We start from the raw sequence: 20,678 nt of genomic DNA on the forward strand, positions 1-20,678 counted from the left end.
TTACCACATCCACATTTCCTGTGTCTGCCATCTTGAACTTGTATGTTCAGCTAATAGAAATGTTCGGTACTTGAAATACCTTTTCAGCTCTCTTTCTTCTTTTCTGGCCCCATACATCTTCTTTCCAATCTCTAGACCTGCTACAGGTTCATTCCTACAGCCATTACATGAGTGAATGATTCATTTTCCATTATCCCCCCAGCACCAATGAGGAGACTCAGTCCAGCCACCCAGCCCAGTCCAGTCATGCAAGCGCAGGAGGATGGAGAAAACCTTATCCCGTTTGTCAAGTGAGTCCTCCCCACCCAGTGGGGAGGAGGGAAGATTGCATGCCTGGGTTCTTCCCTAAGAGGAGTAGGAAATAAGGAACAAGAAGCTCAGTGCCTGGTCTCAGGGGATTGGTGATTTATTAATTTATTCGGCAAATTGCTTTTGAACACTACAATGTTCTAGGCACTGTATATTAGGCATTGAGAATTCAGCAGTTAGAACATAGGGGTCCTGCTCATAGAGCTTACCTTCTAGGGGGAGGAGATAGAAAGTGCATACAAATAAATATAATTTCAAATAGTAATAAGTACACGAGGAAAATAAAATAGATGTACAGCATAATGTAAAACAGCCTTGGAGACACAAGTTTATATAGGGTGATTGTGGAAGAGGAGGAGGAAGTGAGTTTGAATTGAGATCTGAAAAATGAGAAGGAGCCAGTCTGATAAGAACCAGGAAGCAAAAGAAGGAATAGTAGGTTTAAAAAAAAAAAGCCCAAGAAAGAAATTAGGTTGCTGCCTTCTAGGACCAGGAAGCAGGTTAGTGTAACTGAAACTTAGTAATTAAGGGAAAAGTGAAGTAAAGTCAGACAGGCAGAGGCCAGATCATATAGGATCTATAGGATCTTATAGGCCATTGAAAAGAGTTCGAATTTTATTCTAAGGACAGTAGAAAGGTTCTAAGTAAGGAAATGACATAAGCAGACCTTTTATTTTCTTCAACTTTTTTATTATGGAAAATTTCAAACAACTGCAGAAGTAGAGAAAATAGTAATCATGAACCTGGAGTATCCTTTTTAGTCAGGTGCAGTAATTATCATTACATAGATAATCTTTTTATTGATACACCCATTCAGCCTCCTGCTACTCAGGCTATATTGAAGCAAATCTTAAACCATATATCATTTCACATAAGCATTTTTAAGAGATTATTCTTGGGACTTTCCTGGTGCTGCAGTGGGTAAGACTCCATGCTCCCAATGCAGGAGGCCCGGTTTCGATCCCTGGTGGGGGAACTAGATGCTGCATGCATGCCGCAACTAAAGATCCCACATGCTGCAACTAAGATCTTGTGCAGCCAATATAAATAAATTTAAAAGAAAAGATTATTCTGTGCAGAATAGATTATTGAGGGATTCAGATGGAAGCAGGGAATGGAGGAGGAGGCTATCTCTGTAGTCCAGAGAGGGGAAGATAAGCTGGAATATGATGGTGGGAATGGAAATAGTGAGGAGTAGTCAAATTTGAGTGTATTTTATGGGGGAATTCCTGGGCAGTCCAGTGGTTAGGACTCCGTGCTTTCACTGCCAAGGGCCTGGGTTTGATCCTTGGTTGGGGAACTGAGATCCCACAAGCCGTGTGGAGCAGCCAAAAGAAAAAATGATTTTTTTCTTTTTTTTTAGTGTTTTTTAGATGTAGAACTCACAGAACTTGCTGATAGATTGGATATCGGAGGTGAGGGAAGTAAGGCTAGGGAGGAGATGTTGAGTGGACAGTTGAACCTGCAAGTCTGGAGTCTAGGGGAGGAGCCAGAGCAAGAAATGCAGATTTGGGAGTCGTCAGCACATTGGTGGTTTAAAATCATGGCCTGAAACAACAAGGTCCTACTGTGTAGCACAGAGAACTATATTCAGTATCCTGTGATAAACCATAATGGAAAAGAATATTTAAAAAAGAGAATGTGTATAACTGAGTCACTTTGCTGTGCAGCAGAGATTGGCACAGCATTGTAAATCAATTATACTTCAATTAAAAAAGATGATAATAGGGCTTCCCTGGTGGCGCAGTGGTTGAGAGTCCGCCTGACGATGCAGGGGACGCGGGTTCATGCCTCTGTCCGGGAAGATCCCATATGCCGCGGCGCGGCTGGGCCCGTGAGCCATGGCCACTGAGCCTGCACGTCCAGAGCCTGTGCTCCGCAACGGGAGAGGCCACAACAGAGAGAGGCCCGCATACCGAAAAACAAAAAAGATAATAAATAAAGTCATGGCCTGGGTGAGATCACCTAAGGAGGAATGGAGATAAAGAAGATAAAGTGCCGAGGACGAAGCCCTAGGACACTCTTCTAGAGAGCAGGAGAGCAGACATCAGTCAGTCTGGGGGCTTTAGGAGTGATGAGAACTGTTCTCAAACAGCTTTGCACACCCCTCCCTACCTAAAGGATATTAGTATTTCTGAGATGGGGAGATAAAGCAGGGGTGAACAGAGGCCCTGCTCTCCTGGATACTTGCATTGACTAAAAGGAACCTGTCACTTCACTTGAGTAGTTGAGGCCTTCGTCTTTGACAGCCCTGCTTGCTCAATATGATGTTCCCTGGTTGTGAGGTGTACTTATTTGAGATTCAGTGAGATCTGAAGCTCAAACAGTTGCTAATCTCCATGCTCACTCCAGCTCCAATCTCCTTTCAAATCAAAGGCCTCACCACCTTCCTCAGCTAAAATGGATAAGGGAGGACAAGGCCTGAGGGAGCCTGGGCAGCTGTATGGTCCCGTAGTAAGATAAGACTCCTAAATTCCTGGAGTGAGTAGATGCTGTAAGGGAAGAGCCAGACCTGAGCCTACCTTGTCCTCACCTCAGGTGTTCCAGGGTGGTTAGCCGATCTCCACCACCCAGCTTGCCTTCCCGGAGCCTCAGACTGACGCCCCAGCGCTATGGAGACACCTTCTGGGAGAACCTTAGTCAAAGGCCCAGGTGGGTAGAAATGGAGAAAATGGGGATTAACTGGAGGTAGGGAGAGGAAGCTTTACAATTTTAAACTACCATAAAGCCTTATGGTAGCAATAAGCTTTAGTCTGGGGATAATTGCCCCACCAGCTGATGGACATTTTAGCTCCTAATGCCAAATAGGTGGTTGGGAGAGGTTGTTAGAGAAACAGTATGGATGGGGGTGTTCTCTCTGTACTTAGCCCCCTTTTTGTGCTTCACAGCCCCACCTGGATGGAGGAACAGTACATCCCACCCCTGCTGGTATGACAAACTTTCTGCCCTTTGACACCTCTCGGTTAAAGTTGCACCCACTGCTATCCTAGCCCCAGCTCTCCTTATTACCCCTTCCCTCTGGTGTCCCCCAGCCAGTGCACTGACCAGGCCCTCCTTCCTATGAATCAGTCATCAGGTTTTCCAGATCACAGCTATGTTTTTGTGATCTGGGCTTCCCAAGACCCCTGACTCCCTATTTCAGTCCCAGCTCCCCTGAGAGACTCAGTTCTGCCTTCTAGCTCCTTTTCCCCATTCTCTGGCACAGAGAGCCACCGGTTGCTCCCAGCCTGGCCTGTACCCCCCTGAGGGGCTCCCACCCCCTGAGGTGCTCTGCAGAAGAAAGAGAAGGAGGCCATATTTGGCGGGAATGCAGCAAGGATCTGGGGGCATCCCAGCCCGGGTAAGGGCTGTCACTTATCACCTGGAGGATCTAAGGAGGCGACACAGAATCATCAATGAGTAAGGAGAGACATTTGGGCTCTGGGAGCCAAACAGGGTATGGGGACAGGACGGTTTGAACTAAAGAAGAGGTGGAGAGCTTTGAAGGAATTGGAGGTTGTTTGGGAATTTTGTGGAGGTTGTTTGTGCCACGGTCTTGGTGAGATCGAAGCAAAATTTCTATAATATGGGAAGGAGGAGGGAACTAAGGGATGGGGGATGAGCCACATGAGCCGAAAGGAGTGGAAACCAGGTCACTGAAGACAGGAAAGCACTCCATACAACTGGACGATAGTGCAGAGCTAGAGGTCACCTCTTGAGCCCCTGAACTGAAAATACCTCAGTCTGAGGGGAGCAGAAAGTTGGGAGTGGAGAGTTGGAAGTCAGATGACAACACTCCTGGGTCCCAGCAGGAAGTATTTCAGGGCAGGAAGGTGAAGGATGGAGAGACAGGAACCTGGCCTCCAGGCACCTCTCTCCTAAGTCTGAAGTCTCCACAGACTGAAGAAGGCCCAGTGGGGCAGCTCTAGGGCTCCGTCTGAGCCCCTGGTGCTTGACGACGACGGCTGTGGACTCCCCAACTCCACCGAACACCCTGGTCTGGAAGAGGAGAGGGCAAACTCTCCACGGGAAGAGGAGCACTTCCTCGCTCCTGGCAGGGCCCAGGTATGGTTGAACAGGAACTTGGTGGGGCGGTGGAGGGTGATGCGGATGCCTGGTCTTGCATGGAGAGACAGCGGGAGCCAAGAGGCACGTTGGATAGCTGGATTTGAGAGGAACAAAAATAAAGTAGACGAGAGCCAGAGACTTGGGAGTGCCTGGGTTTGGGGACTAGGAAATCTGGAGAGAGACCTATTTTCTGATTCTTCCTTTTTTCCCCTTCAATTTCTCATCCTTACAGCTGCTTTGGTCTCCCTGGAGTCCCCTGGGCCAGGAGGGGTCTTGTCTCTCCGGACGGCCGAGCTCTCTGGGCTCCTTCAGCACGGCCACAGCCAGTAGGGACCCCCTTTACAATCCCTGGGGGGTGGAGTGGCAGTCTGAGGAGTAAGGAGAAACCGCCCACGCCCAAGATGCTAGCGTGCTCCAGGACCCACGACTAGTTCTGGGCGCTGGAATCTCCAGCATTTCTGACATCAAGGCATTCCCCCTTTCCCTGACCTTTCTCACTTTCCTCTCCCATCCTCTGAACTAGGCACGAACGGGGCTCCCTTGGCCTCCCATCTCTACCCGCCCGTCTCACAGGAGCTCCCCAAGGCCTGTCGTCCCGCAGGCCGGCTCCCTGTCACTGTGTTTTCTTTTTGTTCTGTTATTAAAAAGCAAGCATGTTGAGCCCGGAGTTGTCTTTCTCTCCGCGAAGTAGTGATGGAGAGGCTCGTGGGGCGGGAGGGCTCCTTTCACCTTCGTGAGGACCCCGCTAAAATGAAGTCGGGCTGTGTCCCCCAAATTCAAGGAGCTGTGCCCGAAAAAAGTCCTGCCGGCTCCAGAGTCCCCCGCCCAGCGCTGTCGGCCGCCCGCGCCCCACTCCCCCGGCCGAGGTCACGTCGATCGGCCCAGCTTCCGCCTCCGGGACCCCGCATCCTGCCCCTCAGCGCTGCTGCCCCTTCCGGGACTTCCCGGCAGCCCGTCCCTCCGCCTGGCTCGGGGCCCTGGAAGACGACTCCCTCCAGCCAGGGCCCCACCCAGAGCCCCACGTGTGCTGACCCCAGGTTCTCGTCCCGACCCCCATCCCCTTAATTGGGAGGCCCCGCCCCGTGCGCAGTGACGTCGGACGCCGCTGTCAGCCGGCGCTGGGGGGGGTCGGTGTGGGGTAGAATGGCCGCTGCCGCCGTCACCCGCGGGACCCCGGGAGGTAAGAGCCGGGGCCTCTCGCCCGCCTCTCCGCCCCGCGCCAGGGGGCGCAGCTCCACCGGCCCGGACGTTGCGCGCCGCGCCGGGGACCACCGGCCCTCTCCCGTTCGCCCCCACTCCCCGCTTCCGTCCTCCTTCCCCGCGCCAGGGGGCGCAGCTCGGCGCAGGGCCCCACGGCGGACCTGCCGGGCAGGACCGTCCCGGGGACCCCCGCACCCCGGCACCCGCACTGTCCCTTGCCCGCCACGCGTCCGCGGACTTTGCTCCGCATCTCCTGCAGGACATCCCTCCGTGCGGGAGGGAGGCGGGACCCTCCCACCTCGGAGCGTCTCCGGGGGCCACCGCCCCGCCGTGGGGGGGCCGCCCCCGGGCCCGCTTCGCACCCTGACCGGCTCCCCATCCAGGACTGCGCACCTGCGCCCTAGGGCGGAGTCCTTACCACAACCCAGGCTCCAGTGCTCACAGCCGAGCTCGGACGGGCCTCTTCCTCCTCCCCATCCCCGGACACCTGGTGGAGCCCGCGCTGAGAGCATCCTCCAGCCTCCATCTGTTCCCCCAGGAGGGTGGGGGCTCAGGGTGGAGCCAGAGTGGTAGATGGGCTAGAGTAGGCCTGGAGGCCGAGGGAGGCAGAGGCTTTGGGGAGAGAGGTGCGGCGGGGTGCACAGGGCGGTCAGCCTCAGGATGGAGGATGGGTTGTCCTGAGGGTGGGTAGCTGGGTCCTGGTGTCTAGCCCAGATTCTACCAGGCCCTGACCAATCTGGAGGGAAGAGTGTAGGTTAAGATCAGTTGTCAGATCTGCCCTTCACCTTCGAAAAAATCAAATAGAGAAGTAACTCAGGGTGTGTCTTCTAAGGCCTAGCTCTCCACCCGGACTTAGATCTCCTGCCCTCCCCCCAGCATCCAGGCTCTCATTTGCCAAAGCATCCTCCAAGAACCGGATGCTCTGAGTCCCAGCCCCAGGACCTGACCTCACCGTAGCCCCAGACCCGCAAGAGCCCAACGCCAGCCCCGCCGGCCTTCTCCCCTCCCCCACCCTGCCGGTCTCTTCCTGATTACTCTGTTCTGTTGTGTCTCCCGCTCGTGTTGGTTCCTGGCACCATGTCTGGGTTCGCCCTCTCCTCCATTCCCTGGCTGTACTCTGACATCATAGTCCAGCCCCTTCCTCTCGCTTCCTCATTTTTCTTAGATATCACGACCCAGTTCTGTACCTGGTCTCCTACCTCATCCTCCTCATCCTGGATAGTGTGGAGGCTTCTGCCATGACCTTGTTCTCTCCCTTCCCAGCACAGACTCCCCCTCCCCCCGGCCCCTCAGGCCGGGGGTGACCTTGCCCCCTGGAGCCCTCACCATGAATACCAAGGACACCACCGAGGTTGCTGGTGAGTTCACAATCCAGGTTCCCAGTTTGGGCACAGCCTTTTTTTCTCCCCAAGTGGTGGTGACCTAATTCTTGGATCCCTGCTCTCCTTGTCATCATTTCATCCCACCCTCCCACCCCGCCCCGCCCCATGCTCTGGATTTGGCCCTTTTCCCCTGGATTATCACAGGGATATCAGGAGCAGCGCCCTAAGTCCTCCCTTCTCATCCCCTCTAGAGAACAGCCACCACCTGAAGATCTTTCTACCCAAGAAGCTGCTGGAGTGTCTTCCTCGCTGTGCGCTGCTGCCTCCAGAGCGGCTCCGGTGGAATACAAATGAGGTTTTCTAGGGAGCCTGGGGGATTAGGGCGTAGCAGGGCCTGGTGGGCTGGAGGAGTGTGAATGGGGGTCTTGCTGTGCCTGTCGACATTCTCTAGGCTCTTTGAGGATCATAGGAGAGGTATAAAGCCCTGCATCTTGTAGTAGCTCGCTTCTCCTTGGCATATCCACCTGTGTAAAGATACTATCTACCACTTACAAAGTGTTTCCTACAAACCAAGCACTGTGCTCAGTACTTGTCCTGCATTATCTCATTCAGTCCTCCAAGGACGCTGTAGAGCAGACGCTGTTGTTATCCCCGAGGTATAGATGGGAAAGACCAAGAGGCCAGCCTGAGACTTTGGAAAGGGGACACCCACCTGAGTGCCTCTTCTCCTGCAGGAGATTGCATCCTACTTGATCACCTTCGAGAAGCATGATGAGTGGCTATCCTGTGCACCCAAGACAAGGTGAGAACTTTTGTGAAGGTGGGGAGTGGCAGGGATCCTGGGTTCTGTACACAGAACTCGAGGCCAATCCTTCCCTTCTCAGGCCTCAGAATGGCTCTATTATCCTCTACAACCGCAAGAAGGTGAAATACCGGAAGGATGGTTACCTCTGGAAGAAGCGGAAGGACGGGAAGACCACCCGAGAGGACCACATGAAGCTGAAGGTCCAGGGCATGGAGGTAAGCGAGGCCTCCAGCTCACCTGCCCTGGTCCTCCTTCTCCCCGCTAGCTGGGTTCCAGCCCTGCCAGGGCTTGGTGACATTCTCTGTCTACCACCCTCCCAGTCACTCTTCCCTTCTCACTCACTTTGGATCCGCTAGGTGGTTGCTTAGCCTACTCTCTGCTTCCCATTTCCCTCCGTGACCCAATTCTCCAGGACTTAGGCCACACCTCCCTCTGGAGGACACAGATGCCCAATCCCCTTACTTCTCTTGCATTTCCCGCAGGGGTCCGAGTACTGACCCTCTAAGCACAGGTTTCTCTTCCCTCAAATCATTGCTCCTCATCTTGGATGCATTGTTGCCATGCCCTCTGATTTTTGGATGGTCCCTTATGGCAAATCTGGTCCTTGTTGTAAGCCCCTGGCCCCACTGTTCCCTCCTCTCCGTCCTGGGGTGACTTGGGGTACTGGGATTTGAAAGGTGTGGGGAATAGGTGGGGGTGGGTGAGGGTGAAAGAGGAACTGGTGGAAAGATTGGGATTCCTGCAAAGGGACTGAACAGAGGAAGAGTTGGGGAGCAGACTAGCCCTCCCCCCACCCCAGCCTGTCTCCTGGCAGTGTCTCTATGGCTGCTACGTTCACTCTTCCATCGTCCCCACATTCCATCGGCGCTGCTACTGGCTGCTCCAGGTGAGGATGGAAGAGCTCAGGGAGACAGAGTCTACCTGGCTCTTTGAGGGAGGTGGGGGCCTGCAAGAATGAAGTGGAAGGATGACTAGGTTCTGAGTGGGAAAAGGAGACTGGGAAGAAGAGAAAGGGGTTTGGGGATGGAGAGAGCCAGAACTTGGGGGGTGAGGTTGGGGGTGCCTGGGAAGAAAGTGAGGACTAGGAGGCTGAACCCCTGGGCGGCAGGACCCCCCCCATAGCACTCTGCATGTACCCTTGTGCTCTCAGAACCCTGACATCGTCCTTGTGCACTACCTGAACGTCCCAGCCCTGGAGGATTGTGGAAAGGGCTGCAGCCCCATCTTTTGTTCCATCAGCAGCGACCGTCGAGAGTGGCTCAAGTGGTCCCGGGAGGAGCTGTTGGGACAGCTGAAACCCATGTGTAAGGCAGCAGGGCTAGGACAGCTCTCAATGGGGAAAGTGGACATAGGGAGCTCCCAAAGGGGCCAGGGTTCTATACTCAGGAGTCTGTGGGGTGACCATTTCCCCCCAAGCCAGGAGGGGTCTTTCCTGGGTGGGTGGGTGGGTACCAGGGTCCCTGGTATGATCTAAGGTGTTGGAATATGGAGGGCAGCTGTGAGCTATGGGAGCTGTCTTGAGGCTGCTGGCCTCTGTTCACCTGGCCAGAAGTCTTAGAGCATCTCAGGTGCTTGGAAGAGCCATCAAGATTCCCTGGTGACTATTTTGTGGGGGTCCCATAGCACTTCCCCCCAACTCTCCTCTAGTTCATGGCATCAAGTGGAGCTGTGGGAATGGGACAGAGGAGTTCTCTGTAGAGCAGCTGGTGCAGCAGATCCTGGACACCCACCCGACCAAGCCTGCACCCCGAACTCACGCCTGTCTCTGCAGTGGAGGCCTTGGTTAGTAACCCCTGACCTTGGAACCCTCCTCCCTCCTAGTGTGCTGCCCTTACTCACACCAGGGGGATAGCTGGGATTTGCATGCTTATTTGCACGTCTTTTGCATGTTCCAGAAAGATGGGCCAGATGAGCAGAGGCCTTCCCATCTGCACACTGCCCAGTTCCTTTTACTTGATTCCTGGCAGCCCAGGCTCTCTATTTGCTTTCTTCATAAAGCAGCTCCTGGCCACCCCAGCACTACCACTTACACACAGGCTTAGCTTTATTCTTAGTTGGTACCCACTTGGTTCTGTTCTTTTGTCCTTTTTCTATGCCTTTACCTATTTCTCTCAGCTATTCCGCCAAGCCCTCAATCCTCTCCTGCAGTGCTCCTCCAGGGGGAGGGAGGGGGAGGAGAAATATTTCTGCCGCCTCCCAGTGGCCATAATCAGTATGACACCTCTTGTATTTAGTGACATCTGGGGAAATGCATGAAAGCTTTACAGTAAGGGAAGGCTGGAGAAAGATGTATCGTATCCCTTCTCTCCCCACCACCCCTTCCACTGCAGGTTCTGGGAGCCTTACCCACAAATGCAGCAGCACGAAACACCGCATCATCTCTCCCAAAGTGGAGCCCCGAGCTTTAACCCTGACCTCTGTCCCCCATCCCCATCCCCCTGAACCCCCTCCACTGATAGCCCCACTTCCCCCAGAGCTCCCCAAGGCACATACCTCCCCATCTTCTTCTTCCTCTTCCTCCTCTTCCTCCGGCTTTGCAGAACCCCTAGAGATCAGACCTAGCCCTCCCACCTCCCGAGGGGGTTCTTCGACAGGAGGCACCGCTATCCTCCTCCTGACGGGACTGGAGCAGCGAACTGGGGGCTTGACGCCCACCAGGCACTTGGCTTCCCAGGCCGATCCTAGGCCTTCCATGAGCTTGGCTGTAGTCGTAGGCTCTGAGCCCTCTGCCCCGCCAGCTCCTCCCAGCCCTGCCTTTGACCCGGATCGTTTTCTCAACAGCCCACAGAGGGGCCAGACATATGGAGGAGGGCAGGGGGTAAGCCCAGACTTCCCTGAGACAGAGGCTGCCCATACCCCCTGTCCTGCCCTAGAGCCCGCTGCTGCCCTGGAGCCCCAGGCAGCTGCTCGGGGTCCCGCTCCACAGCCCAGAGCAGGCGGGAGAAGAGGAAACTGCTTCTTCATTCAAGATGATGACAGTGGGGAGGAGCGCAAGGCCCAGGGGGCTGCCCCACCTGTACCTTCACCCCCTCCTCCACCCGCACCCTCACCTGCCCCCTTGGAGCCATCAGGCAGAGTAGGAAGAGGGGAGGCCTTGTTTGGAGGAGCTGGTGGGGCCAGTGAGCTGGAGCCCTTCAGTCTTTCATCATTCCCTGAGCTCATGGGAGAACTCATCAGTGACGAAGCTCCGAGTGGCCCTGCCCCAGCCCCCCAGCTCTCTCCTGCTCTTAGCACCATCACAGACTTCTCCCCAGAGTGGTCCTACCCTGAGGTGAGTCTCAGGCTCCTCTCCTCCCTCCTGCATCCCTCTTACCCTGTGGTCTGTGACCTAGTTTCCCTCAGTTCCCACGGCTGCTTAGTTCTCTTCCCAACCTCATAGAGTGTAGCTCGCTTCCTGTTTTCATAGGCCCTCTGACTAACCCTTTCTCCCTCCCTCCTCCTTCTACCTGTGAATTGTGATTGTGTGAGTCCCTCAAGTGCCCCAGGGGACTTCATTCCTTGGTGACTGTTTCATGGGGTGGGGTGGGGCCGGGGAGGGACTGGGACAGCTCAGCCTGGAGAAGAGAAAATACAAGTGGGATGTGACTGCAGACTTTGGGAAGCTGAAAGACTGTGTTCAGCAGTGGAGAAGTTCTGCTTTTTGCTGCTCCAGGGAGGGAAAGCAGGAACTACAGTGGGGGTCCAGAGGGGGCCTGAGAAAAGGACTTCCTTCCAGTGACAGCTATCTGCAAATGGGTTGGTAGCCTTGGGGGAGGCAATCAGTTCCCCATTTCTGGCAGATTCAGGTAGAGGACAGAAGTGTGGGGAGAAGGGACAGTAGGTTGAGTTCACTCTACTGGGTCCTGTCCAATCCCTGCACCCCAGACCCAGGGGTGTACAGAGGACAGTAGATCCTCTCTCAGGGTCTGAATGAATGAATGAGTGACTGAGTGAAGGGATAATCAACAGAGAGAGCTCCAGTCACACTGCTCTCTGACTTCCGTCTGCAGGGTGGGGTCAAGGTGCTCATCACAGGACCTTGGACAGAGGCCGCCGAGCATTACTCCTGCGTCTTCGATCACATCGCAGTGCCAGCCTCACTTGTCCAGCCTGGTGTCTTACGCTGCTACTGTCCCGGTATGGGGACTGGGAATAGTAGGGGAAGGGACTAAGATAGGACAGTTAGGACTTCCAGGAAGACCTGGGAACAAATGTGTTGGGTTGTTCCTGAGAGTGGAAAGACCTCATCCAGTCCTGGGGCTGAGCCCTGTGGTCCACCAGCAGGCAGGTGACTCTGAGCTTAGGTGTCAGAAGGTCTAGTTCTGGTCTAAGAAATCTACTTCTTAGCTGACTGGTGACCTTGGGTAAGTCTGTTCCTTTTTTAGGTCCTTGGCCTCCCCTCCTATAAGGTCAGGCATTTGACCCAAGGAGTCTCTAATGTCTGTCCAGGCCCTCTGGCTCCAATCCAGGGAGTTCTTAGGAGAATGAGAAAGGAGAGATGTTGGTCTCCTCCAACCAGTCTTGGGACTGAAGGACATTGGCTTCTAGACCTGTGCTGTCCAATATGGTGGCCATTAGCCACATGTGCCTATTGAAATGAATTAAAATTAAATAAAATTTAAAATTCACTTCTTTTTTTTTTAAATTAATTTTTTTTCCTTTGGCTGTGTTGGGTCTTCCTTGCTGTGCGCGGGCTTTCTCTAGTTGCGGTGAGAGGGGGCTACTCTTCGTTGTGGTGCGCGGGCTTCTCATTGTCATGGCTTTCTCTCGTTGTGGAGCACGGACTCTAGGTGCGCAGGCTTCAGTAGTTGTGGCACGTGGGCTCAGTAGTTGTGGCTTGCGGGCTGTAGAGCTCAGGCTCGGTAGTTGTGGCGCACGGGCTTAGTTGCTCCGTGGCATGTGGGATGCCCTTCCCGGGCCAGGGCTCGAACCTGTCCCTTGCATTGGTAGGTAGATTTTTAACCACTGTGCCACCAGGGAAGCCCTAAAATTCACTTCTTCCATCACACTAACCATATTTTAGGTGCTCAGTGGCCACATGTGCTAGTGCTACCCTATTGGACAGTGCAGATGCAGAATGTTTCTATCACTGAGGAAAAGTTCTTTTGGACAGCCCCGGTCTAGATGTCATTGCCAAGGCTCATCTCTGCCCTTTTGCCACCAACTTTGCCCCTTACCTGGCACTCAGCAATGTTGCTGTGGGACCCTAAGGACCACTAGAGTGACAGGTTGACAGCTTTGCTGTCTATGAGTGTGTCCTCCCCCAGTCTCAACAGCCCTGTTTAATGGTGGATTGCAGGAGAGGGGCTGAGACCAGAGAAGCTAGGAATTGGGAGTCTCAGCTTCTGGTCTTGGGGCCAGGGCCTGGTGGTTTCATTCTCAAGGCTATAGACATTGAGACCCTGGGAAAGAGCTCTTATTAGGCCCTGTTGGTGAGCAGCTAATTCCTTTCCCGCATCTTAGTAACAGGGTTATGACCTCTGGACCTTGATCTTGGGGAATCAAGAGATTTCACCATCATCAAATTGTTTATAAGTATAGGTGTTTCTTGATCCTCTGCTTCTATACCTTGGTGCTGCACAACAACATCCTTAAGTACAGGGTCTAGAATCCAAGGGGTCTCTGGCCTATAGTAGGTATTAAGTTCTCAAATGAAAGAAATCCCTCCCCAGTTAGTGCCAAGGCCACTGAACCCAGGAGCCTCTGGGACCCACAGCAGGGGGAGTAGGGGAGGTAGATGTGAAATGATCACCTGTGACCCTGACACAGGGGGTCAGAGAAAGAGCCCAGGAAAGAGAGCCCCCTCGCTGATCCTTGCCCTCCCCAGCCCATGAGGTTGGGCTGGTGTCTTTGCAGGTGGCAGGGAGGGAGGGACCCCTTTCTGCTTCTGTGCTCTTTGAGTATCGAGCCCGCCGATTCCTGTCACTGCCTAGTACTCAGCTTGACTGGTTGTCACTGGACGGTGAGTACCCAGCCCTCTGACCCCACAACCTTTGAGCATGTCATGCTCCTAGACCCCTCAGGACTTAGGCAGCCACTGCCTTGCCCCTACTTTACTGCTCTTCCCAGCTCCTGCTTCATTGGTCATTTCTGAATGAGGCAGCAAGCTTCCTTCATCTCCTCTTCCCTGTAAATCTTGGAGCCAGCTTTGTCCCAGTGCTTGTCCTGTCCTCTGCATCTCAGAGGATGGGAGGGGCAGCGACAGGGTGTAGAGCAACATACATGGGATACACATGAGTGTATATATGTACCTAAACACATATTTAAACTTTCTTACCATTTTTCCCTCTAATTATAAAGATAGGCATTTATTATAGGAAATTTTGAAATTACAGAAAAGCACAAAGTAGAAAATGAAAATTGACTATAACATTGCTCAGTAACATACAGCACCTTTAATATATTTTTTTATACAGAGGTGCACATACATACACATGTATGTGTGTACGTGTGTGTATTTGTTTAAATTCAGAACTGTGTTTGTCCCTTTTACTGGTTATCCCTCCTGTGGCTTTCAGAATTGTTTCTCTCCACATCTGCTTCTTTCTCAAGGTTTGCTTTTCTCCGTCTCCTCCTGTCCCTATCTAATCTGTGCTTTACCGTCTCTCCTGTGGGTCTCCTGCCTCCCTCTTCTTTCCATTTCTCCTAGGACCCTTGTCTTCACTTCCCCTCTTCCTTATCGCCTGTTTGGTATGTCCCCCAGATCTCCTTTGTGCTTTCTCTCCTTTCCTTGTTTATCTCTTCCACACTCTCCTGTCACACCTGAGTCTCTGCTCATGCCTCTCCACCTCCTCCCCACTGTCCCCTCTCTACCTTCATGCCCTTCTGTCCTGGCATCTCAGAACATCCCCAGCCTGCACCGGTTTCTCTGTTTCCCCATGGCTCTGACCCCCTCCTGCCTCCCCTCCTTGTCCTTGTGTGATCTCAGGAGGGAACAGATATAGCTTGGGACGTGTGCATGTGCGTTTGTGCATGGGGTGGGGGAGGAGGAGGAGGAATGGATGTGACCATCCATCTCTGTCGCCTCCCCTCCCTGCCATCCTCTTTGTGGACAGCTGCGGGGGGCCAGGAGGAGGGGGTGGTGCTTTTAAATCACAGTCTCTGAGCTCTTTGGGGCAGTGGTTAACAGAGAGGAGGGACCCTGGAGGCCTTGAGCCCCAGCCCACTACAGAGGTAGTGTCTGGAGCAAGAAGGGACAGAACTGTCACCTGGGAGAAGGCTGGGAGTGTGTGTGTGTGTGTGTGTGTGTGTGTGTGTGTGTGTGTGTGTGTGAGATCTGGTGCAGCTAGGGCTGGATTCCCTGTGGGGAGTCCTACTGTCTGTGTGTCTTGAAGGACACAGTCTTCGTTCTGGATTCAGTTCCTAGGTCGATGGATAGTATGAAGACCCCTAGTTTGAGGACTGGTCATGGGGGGCTGTATTCAGAAGGTGGGTGGGTAAAGGGCCGTTGTTTGGAGAGGAGGAAAGGACATGATTGTGTCTTCACCACCCAGACTCTGGAACAGGGTCCAGTTTTGGTGTCCAGGGCATCCCCTAGACTCTGCCCACTAAGCCCCCATGTCCACTCCCTCTCAGACAACCAGTTCCGGATGTCCATCCTGGAGCGACTGGAGCAGATGGAGAAGCGGATGGCAGAGATTGCAGCAGCTGGCCAGGCCCCCTACCGGGGTCCTGATGCCCCTCCGATTCAGGTACCTCCACGAGGAGGGCACTCGACGGTAGGGAGCAGGGGGAGGGTCTTCCTTAGAAATAGGCTCTAGTGTGTGACTCCCCTAGCTCTCCGGCCCCAGCCAGCCCTCCTCCCTGTCCCTGACGCCATCCTGCTCCCACCCCCGCCCCGCGGCAAGAGTGGCTATTCTGGGCACCCTCTTGGCATGACAGGCTTCAGACTATTTCTGGCCTGAAGGAGGGTGGAGGTGAGGGAGAGGGTGGGGGAGGGGATCCAGGGAGTTGGGGCTTAGTGCTCTGGGGGTCCCAGGTCTCGGAGGGAAGAAGGCTGGGAGAGGACTCTGAGTTCTGAGTGGGGGAAGTCATCTGTGGATATGGCACTGATCTGAGCCAGAGTGAAGGCACAACATGGGCAAGTGGGTGTGAGGTCTGGCCTGGAGGAAGCTGCCTGTGGGCGGGGGGGACACCCAGGAACTTGAACTGGGAGGACTGATGGGCCATCAGAGATCCGAGTGGTGGGAACCTAGACTGGGACGTGTGGGGAGAGGGCAGAACTGAAAGCTGAGAGGACAGGCGTGGGGTGGCTAAGGCCATCCCAGGCTGGGGATGCTCACGTCTCTACCTAAGGGTGTGTGCACCACAGGATGAAGGCCAGGGACCCGGGTTCGAGGCACGGGTGGTAGTCCTGGTAGAGAGCATGATCCCACGTTCCACCTGGAGGGGTCCTGAACGTCTAGCCCATGGAAGCCCCTTCCGGGGCATGAGCCTTCTGCACCTGGCCGCTGCCCAGGGCTACGCCCGCCTCATCGAGACCCTGAGCCAGTGGCGGTGAGCCGGGGCCAGCGGGTGCAGGGTGGGGGTGCCCAGGGACTGAGGAGGAACTGCAGCCCTGCCATGGGAGCTGGGGTCACTGTGGAAAGGAAGAGGGGCTGGAAGAGGGTTTGCACTTGGGGGAGTTTTAATGTCCCCTGACTTACAACGCTGACCTCTTGACCTCCTTACATTCATTAATCTCTTTGACTGCTTATGCCACTGACCTTAGTGCTTCCCAGTCCCTTCGATTCTGAAGTTCCTACCGGGCGCCCTTTCTCCCTGACTGGACCCTGTTGTCCCTTTCTCAAACCCTCCAGGAGTGTGGAGACCGGAAGCTTGGACTTAGAGCAAGAGGTTGACCCACTCAACGTGGACCATTTCTCTTGCACTCCTCTGGTGAGGATGCTGGGTTCCTGAGTGCACGTGGGCAATGGGAAACGGGAACGGTTCTTCAAAGGGAAGATCCTCTGAGGGATACAGGGGAGGAGTGAGGACGGGCCCCAGGCCTCACCTCCACCTCCACCCTCCTCTTCTCAGATGTGGGCTTGTGCCCTGGGCCACCTGGAGGCTGCCGTGCTCCTTTTCCGTTGGAACAGACAGGCACTGAGCATTCCCGACTCTCTGGGCCGCCTGCCCCTGTCCGTGGCTCATTCCCGGGGTCACGTGCGCCTCGCCCGCTGCCTTGAGGAACTGCAGAGACAGGAAGCTTCAGCTGAGCCCCCGTTTGCCCTGTCGCCGCCCTCCTCCAGCCCAGACACTGGTGAGGGTTTAAGAGGGGACTGCGGGTGGGAGGACACGCCAGGGGAAAGCCAGAGGGTGGGAGACAGAGTGCGAGAGGAGGCAGCGGGGATGGGGAGGTAAGAGCAGCAAGGGGGCAGGTGGCGCCTTCTGCCCTCACCCCCTTCCCTCACCTCGCAGGTCTGAGCAGCGTCTCCTCGCCTTCGGAGCTATCGGATGGCACTTTCTCCGTCACATCAGCCTATTCTAGTGCCCCGGATGGGAGTCCTCCCCCTGCTCCTCTGCCAACCTCTGAGATTACTATGGAGATGGTCCCAGGCCAGCTCTCCTCTGGTGCCCCAGAGGCCCCCCTACTCCTCATGGACTATGAAGCCACCAACCCCAAAGGGCCCCCACCCTCACCGCCTCCTCTCCCACCGGCCCCAGATGGTAGGGCTGCTCCAGCGGAAACTGACAGCCTACCAGCTGTGGACGTGATCCCGGTACCGCTTATGCCGATGGAATTATGAGGGCTCGAAGTAGAGTGGGGCGCGGGGTGGGGTGATGCCGACCATTCCATAAAACAGAATCAGTCTGGCTGCAGTTTGGGAAGAAGGGGCCAGTTACTCTCATTTAGGCACAGGCAAGTTTATCCTCTGCTTAGCTCCTGTCAGAGCTTGTGACTCAGAAGTCATGAGGCATCGGGGGTTAAAAATTCTGGGGAATATCTTCAGTTAGAGCTGGGTTGTAGGGGTTACTTGTTGATCCACGAAGGGACAAGGTTCTTGGGGAATGAGAGCAATGGCAGGAAGTTGGGAGGAGTGAGGAGCAGAGAGGTTGGCAAGATGGAAGCATCTGGCAATGACCTGGGGCAAGGGGGCGGGGTGGTGGGAGGCTTGCACAGAGTAAGAGCTAAGAGAGTCTTGTGGAATGAATGAACACATGAGAGAGTGGATCTTCAAGTGCAGCAGCGTACTCCTCCGCTAGGACTGGGGACATATCTGCTTTAGAGAGGCTAATGGATTAACTGGGTAGCACTGGAGTACAAAAAATGTAGACAGCTCCACAAGGTAGACTGCTTTACGTGTGGCCAGCAGGAAGTGCTGCAGGCTTCAGGCCTGGAGCAAAGGCAAGGCTGGAACCATTCAATAAGGTGTCGTGTGATTGGCAGGCTCTGAGCTGATTCTTGGAGAGTGGGATGGGGTGGCGGGCATGGCCAGGTCTGTGGGAGCTGGCATGGGGCAGGCCGGGTGGGACAGTGGGCAGTCAGCCTGGAAGGGTAAGCCCTTCATTTGCCCAGCTCCTGAATCCCCATGTGGTATATGTCCTTCCTAGCCCATGTTTCCCATGCCTCAACACAGGGCTGTACTCCTGAGTGGGACCTCAAGAAGTGTAAATGAATCTGGAACACTGGCGGAGAAAGACAGGGTTAGCAGGGACAGCCGTCCCTGAGGCCTCATCGTCTGGTGCTGAGAGGAGGAACAAGATAGGAAGTGGACTGACGCTACGGCCTTGGCCGGAACAGGCCGGAACAGCTGGTAGTCAGGGCTCCTCAAGGCTCACCCAGCTTCTCCTCCATCCAGGTGGACATGATCTCACTGGCCAAGCAGATCATCGAAGCCACACCAGAGCGGATTAAACGGGAGGACTTTGTCGGGCTGCCTGAGGCCGGAGCCCCAATGCGGGAGCGGACAGGGGCCGTGGGGCTCAGCGAGACCATGTCCTGGTTGGCCAGCTACCTGGAGAATGTGGACCATTTCCCCAGCTCAGCCCCTCCCAGGTGACCAGCTCAGGACAAAGCCTCCAGATCCTTCTTCAGAGGAACATGGGAGGGAGGGAGGAAACTTCCTCATGGCCAGAGCTCCATCCTGGCTCAGGCCCCAGGGCCTTTGAAAAGGGGATTGGCACTGGCTGCTGAGTTCTGAAGTCACTCTGCAGGCTCTGTTGCTGGGGCTGTGCCTTTACAGCAGTCTCCAGGTGGGAGGAGAGAGACTGCAGATGCCCCATGGCCTCCCTTCTCCCTGTCCCTGCAGCGAACTGCCCTTTGAGCGAGGTCGCCTGGCTATCCCTCCGGCACCTTCCTGGGCAGAGTTTCTCTCTGCGTCCGCCAGTGGCAAGATGGAGAGTGATTTTGCCCTGCTGACCCTATCGGATCACGAGCAGCGGGAACTGTACGAGGCAGCCCGAGTCATCCAGACAGCCTTCCGAAAGTACAAGGTCAGGGGGCTGGGTGTTTCAGGGGATGAATTACACAATCTTGAGTGGGGAGATTACAGGTTCCCAGGACTTTAGGAGGGACAACAGTCATCCACACAGGCCTGGGATGGGGTGAAGGGTCGGGGACCCCAGGCAAGTCGGAAGGTTAGGTCACACGTCTGTTAGGTGGGCAGCTAAGTGCTGAGACCTCCTTCTCTCCCCTTAGGGCCGGCGGCTGAAGGAGCAGCAGGAGGTAGCAGCAGCTGTGATCCAGCGCTGTTACCGGAAGTACAAGCAGGTGAGACTGTCCTCTCTTGAAAGCATACCCACCAACCCACACCCACACACACCCATTCCAGCCCAGAGCATCCAGAATGCTGCCGGAGCCCTAACTCCCCTTCTCTCTCCACAAGCTGACCTGGATTGCACTTAAGGTATTAGGCGTGAGACCTGGGTGTGAGGTTGTCTGTGATGATTCAGCCTTTCCATGAGTGTGTGGATTAGAGAAATAGAGTTGCATCAACTGAACTTGGGGGTGACCCTCAGGGGTTTGGGTCTCTGTCCATTTCAGCCCCTGCCCCTCCTCCCCACTCCTGCAGTTTGCACTCTATAAGAAGATGACCCAGGCGGCCATCCTGATCCAGAGCAAGTTCCGAAGCTACTATGAACAGAAGCGGTTTCAGCAGAGCCGCAGGGCGGCGGTGCTCATCCAGCAGCACTACCGTTCCTACCGCCGCCGGCCCGGGCCTCCCCACCGGCCCACGGGCACCCTGCCTGCCCGCAACAAGTATGGCGTTAGCCCTCTGGCCCTTCGGCCCTCTCTGCCCACCCACTGTGTCCATGCCCACTGTCCGTGGACTCCCGACTCATCAGCCTGCCCCCCTGCCTTTCCTTGCCAGGGTCCCTAAGGGGCGGAGGGCAGAGGATGCCTGAGTGTCCTGTGAGGTCTCATCTTTTCTTTCTTCCACCAGAAGCTCCTTTCTCACCAAGAAGCAGGACCAGGCAGCCCGGAAGATCATGAGATTCCTGCGGCGCTGCCGGCACAGGTGCTGTCCTTTCCCTCACTGGATTTGGGCCTGCCACCTCCCCCACCCGACCTCCCCGATCTGCGGGTCTCCTCTGACTCCTTCCTTGTTTCTCCGCAGGATGAGGGAATTGAAGCAGAACCAGGAGCTGGAAGGGCTTCCCCAGCCCGGACTGGCCACCTGACCTCTCCACTGCCTTTCTCATCACCCTGGGGGCCGCTTCTTGCAGTCTTAACAGGGACAGGGCTCTCTGGGGGAGGGGGAGCCCCCTGTCGGCAGCTTTCCCGTCACTTCTCTTGGAGCCCGTCCTCGGTCTCCACCCCCTCCCCCTCCGAAGTGCTGAACTCCCTTTCCCACCCCCGGCTCCTTCTCCTCTTCCCTCCGGGTCGTGCCCCTCCTCTTTTAGTCCCTGGCTCCAGAAGACCCACGCCCCACATACCTGCATCTTCAGCTGTGACCTCCGGAGCCCTGCCTGCCCCTTCTCCACAGCTCCCTCCCTGCCTGTACCCACCTCGGCCCCTTCCTGACTTGCCTTATTTATTTGTTCGATGCGTCTCTGAATGTATCCGCCTCGGTCCCACCTCTGCCTTCGCTACG

The 20,678-nt window shown here is 55.2% G+C and overlaps 2 protein-coding genes across 3 annotated transcripts; both read left to right on the forward strand.

The window, feature by feature from the left end:
• Window positions 1–231: 231 nt before the first annotated feature.
• INCA1 (inhibitor of CDK, cyclin A1 interacting protein 1) lies at window positions 232–4,977 on the forward strand. The gene is made up of 6 exons (XM_082860737.1): window positions 232–290; window positions 2,848–2,961; window positions 3,198–3,237; window positions 3,515–3,708; window positions 4,188–4,353; window positions 4,589–4,977. Exons 1-6 carry the CDS (start codon window positions 247–249, stop codon window positions 4,733–4,735), a joined length of 705 nt encoding a protein of 234 aa, XP_082716863.1. The 5' UTR covers window positions 232–246; the 3' UTR covers window positions 4,736–4,977.
• Window positions 4,978–6,842: 1,865 nt separating this feature from the next.
• Window positions 6,843–20,386, forward strand: CAMTA2 (calmodulin binding transcription activator 2). 2 transcript variants are annotated; one of them, XM_082861361.1, is made up of 21 exons: window positions 6,843–6,914; window positions 7,130–7,233; window positions 7,613–7,680; window positions 7,763–7,898; window positions 8,498–8,569; window positions 8,834–8,987; window positions 9,331–9,465; window positions 10,014–10,954; window positions 11,673–11,799; window positions 13,490–13,624; window positions 15,238–15,353; window positions 15,974–16,158; window positions 16,461–16,539; window positions 16,681–16,903; window positions 17,062–17,363; window positions 18,444–18,640; window positions 18,894–19,077; window positions 19,283–19,354; window positions 19,656–19,843; window positions 20,028–20,102; window positions 20,202–20,386. In XM_082861361.1, exons 1-21 carry the CDS (start codon window positions 6,884–6,886, stop codon window positions 20,263–20,265), a joined length of 3,588 nt encoding a protein of 1,195 aa, XP_082717487.1. In that variant the 5' UTR covers window positions 6,843–6,883; the 3' UTR covers window positions 20,266–20,386. The 2 variants fall into 2 exon arrangements, with proteins under 2 accessions (XP_082717487.1, XP_082717488.1); XM_082861362.1 differs by lacking the exon at window positions 8,498–8,569.
• Window positions 20,387–20,678: the final 292 nt, after the last annotated feature.

This window comes from Leucopleurus acutus, assembly GCF_964270905.1.
Source record: "Leucopleurus acutus genome assembly, chromosome: 19".
Lineage (NCBI taxonomy): Eukaryota > Metazoa > Chordata > Mammalia > Artiodactyla > Delphinidae > Leucopleurus > Leucopleurus acutus.